At 41.2% G+C, this 9,744-nt stretch overlaps 1 protein-coding gene across 1 annotated transcript in view; it reads left to right on the forward strand.

Annotated features, from left to right (window-relative positions):
• NUP43 (nucleoporin 43) overlaps window positions 1-8,323 on the forward strand; it is a 12,134-nt gene extending 3,811 nt beyond the window's left edge. The window contains exons 4-8 of the mRNA XM_019527547.1: window positions 413-593; window positions 2,058-2,193; window positions 2,953-3,104; window positions 4,405-4,527; window positions 7,220-8,323. Coding sequence (XP_019383092.1) covers window positions 413-593; window positions 2,058-2,193; window positions 2,953-3,104; window positions 4,405-4,527; window positions 7,220-7,446 — 819 coding nt within the window. The 3' untranslated portion in view covers window positions 7,447-8,323. The remainder of the gene's footprint in view (window positions 1-412; window positions 594-2,057; window positions 2,194-2,952; window positions 3,105-4,404; window positions 4,528-7,219) is intronic.
• Window positions 8,324-9,744: the final 1,421 nt, after the last annotated feature.

Here is a 9,744-nt window from a genome sequence, read left to right on the forward strand (position 1 = left end):
CCCCCCCCGGTCTTCAAATAATCAGAATTTTTACATAACCAGCAATCTCCTTACTCTGGGGATGCTGGATAACAGAGATTTTACTGTACATGAGAAATGGACTTTTCTTTGCAAGGGTTTCTTTTTACCTGCTAAGAACCTGAAGTAATTACACTGAAATGGGAGTATTCAGGTTCATCAGTCACCATCCTTCTTGGCACATAATATGCAGTTTATGCATTGAGGAGTAGAAAGAAATAGATCACCTCTCTCTCGCTACTTGAAAGATCCTCAGAATAGTATGGTTTGCTCTTGTTTTATCAGAACTAGTCTCTGATCCAACTCCTAAATAGTTCAGAAAATTTAGTTTCTCATACTGCGATAAGAGTGCTGAACAGAATACTTATAATTTATTTTCTATTTGCTATTTTAGACTTTATCGGTATCCCAAAAATGGGAGAGGGCCCACTGCCATGTGGATTCAGATACATCTGCCTGTGGTGGTGCATCATGTACAGGGGTCATTTGCAAGAACCCAGAAATTGTTACTGTTGGAGAAGATGGCAGAATAAATCTCTTTAGAGCTGACCGCAAACAAGCTGTGAGAACTATAGGTATGTTAATAATAATTCACTTGCTTACCCTTACATTTGTAATTTCAGAAAGGAATGCAGTACCTTTTATTTGGTTGCCACTTTCAACATGGGCTAACCCAGTAGTCCTCAACTTTTTAGTCCTACAGGCCAGTTGAGTGGCATGGGATTAGTTCTCCAGCCAACCATAGCCCTACACCTGATCTAGTGCATGGCCATTCTATCCAGCCCACGGGGCTTCTCATGAGTCTGGGAATCTGGCAGCAGGGCAGCACCCATTAATGCTGCCACTGCTACCCCTTCTGGACCTGTGGGGAGCCACGTGGGCTGGAAGTTGAACATTCTTAGGCTAAACAGACCAGCATAACGTTATGACATTTTTAATTTCAGATTTGGAGGCCTGCATTTGAGAAACATCAGAATGGAAAAGGGAAACAGTTTCTTAAGAAGAGAGATTTATTTTTGTGTAGACACAGGCTGTAGAACAGTAACAACTGAATTACATATAAAATGACCGATATGTAATTCTTTGTCTTTAGAGAAATAAAACTACTTCCTGTTGATGCAACAGAAGCCAGCTACTACTATAAAAGTATGAATTAACAAACATACTAAGTGGTGGCAGTGCATAGATGTTAAGCCAGGAAGAAAAGCAAAATTGCATCATGGAAAGTTTCAGAACTTCCTCAATTTATGAACCCAGCAGGCTTGGATACGCAGGATATCCTGGCAACATAGGATGGTTTGTTAACAACCTGTAGACAAACTTTAATAGGTCAAATTAAATCCAACCCTTGGAAAGTACCCTAGCTTTTACTGCACAGTTTATATATTCTCTTAGGGCTGTATAGTTCTTTCAAGGAATATTTTAAAGTGTGCAATCTATTTTTAGTTACCAGACATCATTATGTAATTCATTGGTTTTATATGTGTCTTAAATAAAATTTAATAACTTTTTAAACAATAATAAGATATAATAGAGAATTCTGGTTAAGGAAATGGCTTCTTTGAATGCAGTTAGAAAGAACATTACAAAGATGCAACCCACTGCATCTTTATAAACTTGAAACTAGAGCAGACTGGAAGTCTTTCTAGAAATAGAGAGGGACTAAGTTTCTTCTTAGCACTAAGTTTCAAGAGAAATCTTAGAAAAGAGGCTAACTTTTAGGTTTTTATCTTGACAAATGTATGAAAGCTGTTAATAAATACATTTTGCTTAATCCAGTGGGAGCCACTCTTTTTTGATCAGCATGCCACAGGCTAGTTCTGCAGAATCCCCAGGTGGCACACCAATCCCTTTATCTTGTCTAATCTTCTGTTCTTTCTGTTCCCAGTCTAGTGCTTCCTCCTCTGTTTTTGCTCCCTTTCCTATATGCTACTGTGTTCCCTACTCCCTCCCTGATCTGCTGTATGCTACTTGTGGCTGCCTGTGCCATAGGTTGGCCACCCCTGGCTTAATCAATACTTTCCCAACATCTCTTTCAGACAATGCAGACAGCAGCACACTCCATGCAGCGACTCTTCTTCGCACGACTGAAATTTTGACAGTAAATTCAATTGGACAGTTGAAAATATGGGACTTCAGACAGCAAAGAAATGAGCCATCTCAAATATTTTCCTTGTAAGGGTCCTCCTTCCCTCCCCGTCCTCCAGGTTGGAATTTCCAGCGAGTGTGTGTTAAGCAATAAAGCAGTCTGTCGTAAATCTTGTGGAGTATGCTTGTTGATAACAAGTGATAAGTAATTAAATTTAGTGTTATAATTGTATATGGAGAATTGCAGTGTCCATTTCTCAATATACTGTTGTTTTGGCTTGGGAAAGAAATACTGGATCATCTTACAATACTTAAAGTATTATAAAGGTTAAAAGCTTTAAAAGCTAATTCTGTGCTCCTAGTTAGGTATGTAAGAAATTGAAGTGGGCCCTGATCCAAGGCTTACAGAAGTTGGTGCAGAAGTTCGCATTGATATCAGTAGGCTTTGGATGAAGCCCAGGTGGTGGTTAGTAAGTAATTTGGACTCCCTCTGTTTATCTAGTTTGTCACAACTACAATGAGAATATACTTGTTTTAGTGCCAGAGCCCTTGTTGGAGAGCTTTTCTGTACTTCCATATACTTCCATTTAAAATTGACATTTGGCCTTATTTCAATTACCAGTAAATGAAAAGGGCCATAGTTTAGTGCCTATCTAATTACAAATACAATAATAGCAGGGGCAAAGCATTAAAATTCAGTATTTGAATCTCTTTTAACAGCTATTTAAAGCCTTTGGTATGGTTAACATAGCTGTTGGTTTTAGTCAACAATATAGTGTGCTGAGAGGGCTAAAATTGAGTGTCTGTACAAAGAATTATTTGCTGCTGTTTTTTCTCCTTTAATAGGACAGGTGACAGAGTACCATTGCACTGTGTCGACAGACATCCTAACCAACAACATATTGTAGCTACGGGTGGCCAGGATGGAATGTTGAGTATTTGGGATGTCAGACAAGGCAGCATGCCAGTGTCATTGCTAAATGCTCATGATGCAGAAAGTAAGTGTCTTAACAGAAACAGATGCCATTACTTTATAGTTTTGTCAAGCTATGAATGAGCTACTTAATGGGATTCCTTTTATTCAAGTACTTGATTTCATTTTATACCTTGCCTTACAAGAGTGGTTAATACTGTGTGTTATGTGTAACTAGCAGTAATATCTCTTCAAACTAAGAATAAAAATGGATATAATCAAAACCAAGCCACTTGTTACGACCTCTTTAAATGTTTGTCCGTGTTCCTGTAAGGCATAGCTATTGGTACTTCTGCTTGCCCATGCAGCACAGGTTCCTGTTTTGATAGGATTCATTTTAGCATGACAAAACATGATTGAAGTAATTTGAAAACTATGGATTTGAGTAAGGAGGGAAGCAGTTTTCAGCACTTCCCATATAGCTTCATTTTTAGTTATTTTTATGAGTGGGATACACCCCTGCAGTGACTGAAACAGTAGTACTTCCCCTGTAGCAGAGAGTGGGAATAAAGTTCTTTCACAGCACCGCATCAAGAAACGTTTCAATATCTGTTACACTCTAATATATCAGATTGTATTTGGAGTATTAGACAAGTTTATCTTCTGGAAGAAAACCCAAACATTCACATTAAACTCTATTTTGGGGGCTTGTTTTACTGAAGTAGCCATTGTGAGGTTCTGGTTGGGGCTGGGCAGTGTTTGGAATGCTGACCCCTGCTGGTAAAAGTGTGCTGTCAAGTACTGGTTTCTGACATTAAAAGCTTGGGTAGAAGGACAAGACCAAGTTACTTTGTATTGTGTTCCTATGACTGTGTTGTGGGTCAGCACATAAAGAGGCAGTTAATGGGTGCATTTTGTGAAGGGGCCAGGGTTAGCACATGCAGCTGTTAGAAGGCAGCAGTGTAATTTTTTTCTTGCCTTCTGATAGTCCACCATACTGAAGCCTGCCATTTTCTTCCTCCTGACAGTGTCTTTGTGTCCTAGCTAGATGTCCTCGCTATAGTGGAAAACAGTTAATAGCTAAATATGTATTTTTAAAGTGTAGTTACTAATGTCTTGTTTTGTTTTTATGCAACCTGAGGCTGTGGGGGGAGGGGCAGGCACAATGGAGGGCGAGTGTGGGCAAGCTGCTTTCTTCTCTTACGGCCTGTCCCACCACCTCCACACTGCCTGCTCACTACTACCTGCCCCACACTGGAAATACTTGATGTGATATTTGAGAGGGGGTGTGGGCAGTTTTTCTCCAAGACTAATACAGTATTAACTACTCGACCCATGATTACATATAAATCTGTAACAAGCTTAAATCTGTTGACTTTTTTTAGTGTGGGAAGTTCACTTCCATCCTTCAAACCCAGATCACTTATTTACTTGTTCTGAAGATGGATCTCTTTGGCACTGGGATACATCTGTGGAGGTATCTGAAAAAACATCTTTTCTCCATCAAGGTAAAGATTATCTGGAAGCACATATCCTTTTGGGCAGGTGCAAATTCTGTTTTGTTTAGGTGGCAACTAGCTCAAAATTTGTCTGGTTGTGGATAGGTAATCTCTCTGCTTGTATCACAGTATTGAAATTGCGAGCGATTTAGGGAGAGAGAGAGACCTTTTGTGAGTCTCTTAAGAGACCCATAATGCTTTCACTTTTGTTGCTGTATCTGATCCCTTTGCACTTGGGTGAAGGAGCATGTCCAGAATTTTCCCAGCTGGGTAGATTTCATAGATATTGGGGCTGGAAGGGACCTCACGAGATCATCGGGTGCTGCCAAGGGGCAGGAAGTCAGCTGGGGTAAGCAAGGTAAGCATCCAAGCGTTTCTTAAAGGTATCCAGAGTAAGTGTTTGCATCATTTTTTTGGGGGAAGTCCATTCCAGACTCTAGAGACTCGGATGGTAAAGAACTTTTTCCTTATGTCCAGTCTAAAACAGTCTTCCAGCAGTTTGTGACTGTTAGACCTTGTCTTCCCTGCAGGAAGCCAAAGATAAGGAACTCTGTGTTGAAGAACAATATATACCATATCCCTTCCTAAATTGTTTAAACAAATGCCATGTCACTACCTAAAGTCCATTCATAGCATCTTGTGAAGTAGTTTGAATACAGAAGCTCATGTTTGAGCCAATTATACACAAGCACCACCCTGGCCTACCTTCAGCTAGATTCTGTAAAGGCACTTGAATGATATAAAAGCATGATAAAGTTGCACTTAATTGGGTGCAATTTCAACTGACTACTGATAGAAGTTTAATTTGGTGTGCTGTACACCCACTCTCAAGTGCTAGTGTGGCTCTGAATAACAACTGTGGTCCTTTAACACACACTCACTCATAGCCTTGGGACCGTAATTTACTGGGTACAGTAACAGGCTGACTGAAATGGTGGAGAGCTGAATTCAAACTAATATAGACAAGGAAGTGGACATATGAATTGTACAATTCTTTTTGTCCCTTTAGACAAAAATTTTTAAAGCAGCAAATGGGAGCGTTCTTTTGTATGCTTGTTGAAAGAAATTGAAAAGAAAAGGGTATTCTGACAAAAGACATACTAACATGGTACACCCCACGGAATATATGCTTGGGAAAATTTAGAATTATGCAAAATTAATTACTTTTATTTATTTTTTACAAATTGAACTAAATATTAACACTTTGAACCTTCTTTAGAAATATATGCAAGTACTCTTGTATGGTTGGGGGAGTGTAGGGGGGTGGGATTGTGAAGGCATGTGAGGAGTGGGTGTGGGTCTGGGGTTTGTGGATGGGTGTGCCCCTTGCATCGCACATTCTCTTCCCCCCTCCCCTGTGGTGCACTCATGTGCAGCTTTGCGCACAGTTCCCAGTCCATGCACCATTAGGCTTGGCTGGCCCTGCAGGTGGGGCTTCCAGCACTCCAGTGGGAAGCTGCACATAGAAGTACAGTGTTACGCACCTTTGGGCTGGGTGGGCTTCTGCTTGTCCCCACATGTGGCTTTCTTTTGGAGTGCAGGAAGCCCCACGTGGAGGCATGGAGCTCACGTGGGCCAATAACTCACAGTCCATACCCACCCACTCCCATGTGACCTTACCCCCTCCCACACACAAGCAGGAGCTCCCCTCCCCACTTACCCAGTTGTGCAGCTCTCTGGCCTCCACATCACGGGGCTCCCAGTTGGAGTGCGAAATATGCAATTATGCGAAGGCATGCCTTTTTCTGTGCAGAATTGTGCAGGCACATAATTGTATAATTCCCCAAGGTGCAACAGGGGCAGACTTCGTTGCAAAAGTACCTTCAGCGTTCTTTCATCTGTATTTTAACACTGAATTCTGCTTTCCTATAGATACAAAATGTGACTTTATACTGACTTTTAGTGTCTAAAAACTTGAAATTTCAGGTTACAAAACATCAAGATAAATAAAAGTAGGGGAAGTATTCAGGTACTCTTATGAGGTGTAGCACCTTAACCTTCCCTCTGGTGTCAGTCCTGAAGAGAAGAAATGAAAACAGCTAATAATAAATCCAGCAGCATTCACATATTTCATGGCAGGCTTATAGCACCACTGGTTAAACTCTTGTTTCTAAATTGGCTGCTGCCCATAGTCTGTCTTCAGTTTTCTAACTACAGTGCTGTAAATTAATTTGACTGTTACATTTGTGGCTGCGTTCTTTTCTGTAGCAGAAATGAAGTCAAATCTGGGGTATCATTTTCAGCAGAACAAATAAGAGGAGGGGATGCTAGGGTTAAATACTTCAGGCAAATCTGGAGCAGGGAGAAACATAGAGTACTGTTTGTAGGTTTTCTTGTATGAATCTAGGCTTGCTTTAGTGTGAAAGTGTTTATCTCCCAGAGAAACATTTCACATTTGCAAGCTATTTACTAGATAACAACACTAAGGAGGCTCTTTACAATTCTGTTAATATTCTGGTCCATTCAGCTGAGGAAACTCCTGGTAACAAGCTAGTAAAGACACAGTATTCTTGTTTTAGTGAACCCAAGATACCTCCCATTACTTGAGACTTGAATAAATCAATTTAAACCAAAAATAAATGTACAGTCTTAAACTGGTATTCTGCCATGTGAAATAAATGCATAATATGCCATCCATAATCATGAACATAACTAAACAAAGAATGAGCTAATTTTTTCTTTCTTTCTCCCCACTCTTAAGGTGGAAGAAGTACATTTCTGTCGCATAGTGCCGTTAACCAGCCTAATGTTAATCAGTCTGTAGTGAGTGCCTGGCTAAGCAATGATCCTACCAAAGACCGCATGGAGATCACTAATGTAATTCCAAATCCAACTTTATCTGTTAACAGTGTGGATGTCTTAGGACCATGTCTAGTATGTGGTACTGATGCGGAAGCTATTTATGTCAAGAGGCAACTTTTTGCTTGAATATACTTCAGAGGAACACCTGTTTGCATGGCTCAAAAGCTCCTCAGGAGAGGTCCTCAGGATTCCAGTTTAATTTTAAAATGAAATGTGTTACTCTGTTAACGGTGTTTTGTACTGAGACCCATATTGTGGCCCTAGTATTGCAGAGGGAGTGCAAGTTAGCTAATAGACTTCTGAGAGCTGTTCCACTACCCTTAATGCTTACGCATAAATTAAATGGGATGGCAGCTAGCTTGTTGTTTAAGTGTGCCCTCCTTCATTGTTTTTTCCTCCACTGCCTGCCTTTATTTGGCAGACTGGAAGCCAGTCAGCCAAGAAAGAGATTGTGTTTTAACTTAAAGGGTCCTGTTAAGTGAAAAATACTCTTACATTTTAATATTAGCACAGAGTGTTGTTAAGGGCCAAAACTAACAGTTTGTTTCTTTTTTTTGTTTTTTTTAAGAGAGATGCTTTTCAAATGTGAGATTTTATTTAAATAATCTTATGCACTACTAGAAACCCAATTCTTAAGCTGGTGCATGAGAGCTGAGGTATTCATGTTCAGTGAAATGCAAAATGACAAATAGCTTATAAGAATAAGCTATTGTAAGAGTTCTAAATATGATGAAACTGTATTGTTTTAAAATAATGCTGGTGGTCTTTGCAAGGACACATTTAAAACCCACCTTTCACAATGTGCCTGTACGTGCTAAGCAAAAAATTGCTTCTGTAAATTCATGGAAGCCAGACCTCTGATCATTACTATTCTGTATAAGGAAAAAATCACCTGTGAAGACAGGCTTAGGGTTTTTTTTTGTCAAAATCATGGAAGGCTAAGTCTAAGTGATACCAAACAGCAATTGAAGCTCTTTCTGGTTTGGCTTTCTCCTGGTGTTATGCCTAGCTTTTGTTGCAAGAAATCCTTTAATGTTTTTAATAAATATTTTTTAACAAAATGTTATTTACTCATTCTTTCTGCCTTTCACTTTGTACTATAATCTTAACTTGAGTAGATGGTGCTTCAAGCAGCTTGCAGAGGGGCAAGCAATGCATCTTCTTGGCTTAGTTTTTTGTGGTTACAGTTGATCAATCCACCCTGGGCTCCTATACATGTGCAGGCAGCTGGCTTTGTGCTGCAAATCCAGCACATCTGAGCAGACTATTAGTAGAGTCGGCTGGAGCATGGAAATAAACATGCTCCAGCAGACTTTGGTGTCACATATATTAGCGTCTAGCTTTGAACTAAAGCTTGTGCGATGAGCTTAATTCAAAGTGCGTGACCGCCATTTTTCAGTGCAGGGGATATTGATACACATGATGCTTGGGCTAATTAAAGTGGCCCCCTCCACCTCCTGGAGCACGTGTAACAATGTCCTGAGTCTTTGTTAGGAAGGGAGGCATGTAATCAAATCAACAATTTTATTTATAGAAGTCTATTTTGAATTGTGCATCCATGCTGATGTCCCACTGTGATGTGGTTCTTTACAGGACCAGCGGTCTGTTTTTAACTGTCTTGCAGGGTTGGGGCTATAGCTGTTGCAGCTTGAATAGCCTAATTTTTCAGAGGTGGTGGGAAACTCAAGTCTGAGGGTATCACTTTGCAAAGGTGAGTCTGTGATCTGTCAGTTATATAGTGCACATGCCTTAGATTGTACCATATTTACTCAAATCTCAGATGTGGTTCCCCTCCCCTTCAATCAGCATGGTGGGGAGGGGAGAAGAGGGCCTCATCTTGGATTTGAGTACCAACCCAGGGGAGGTGATGGCTCAGCTCTGGCTTTGGCCCCAGGCTTGAGGTTAAAGCTGGAGCTGAGCTGCTGCCTGCCTCGGGCTGGAATGGGTTGTTTCAGGGGGGGAGGGAGCTTGCTACCAGGAGTGTGAAGGGGAGAGACTGGTGGGTGAGGAGGGACTTGGAGCCAGAGCAGAAGGTAAGGTTGCAATTCCTCCAGCCCCTACCTGGAGCTGCCTCTGCTTCTCTGGCCTGGAGGAGCAGAGCTGCAAAAGAGAAAAGGTGGGGAGCAGGCATGGGCTGTGGGAGGCAGGGGAGCAGGCTACAGGGGGAAGAGGGTGGAGAAGGTAGGGAGTGGGGATAGGCACAGAGGGCAATGGGTAGGTGGCCAAGTGGTGTGGAGCAGGCACAGCCACAGAGATTGTGGGGGTGGGACTGAGGCATGTGGGTGGGGGCTGGTAGGGGTCTGCTGCTTTCCCTGCCACAGCAGGGGGGGCAAGGTTGAATTCAAAATAACCTTTCACTAATTACTTTCTATGCATGGAAAACATAACAATTTTATGATGAAATTTTGCTGGGGGGGGGGGGGG

The sequence above is a fragment of the Gavialis gangeticus genome, unplaced genomic scaffold (genome assembly GCF_001723915.1).
Source record: "Gavialis gangeticus isolate Ggan-Ray unplaced genomic scaffold, GavGan_comp1, whole genome shotgun sequence".
NCBI classification, from domain to species: domain Eukaryota; kingdom Metazoa; phylum Chordata; order Crocodylia; family Gavialidae; genus Gavialis; species Gavialis gangeticus.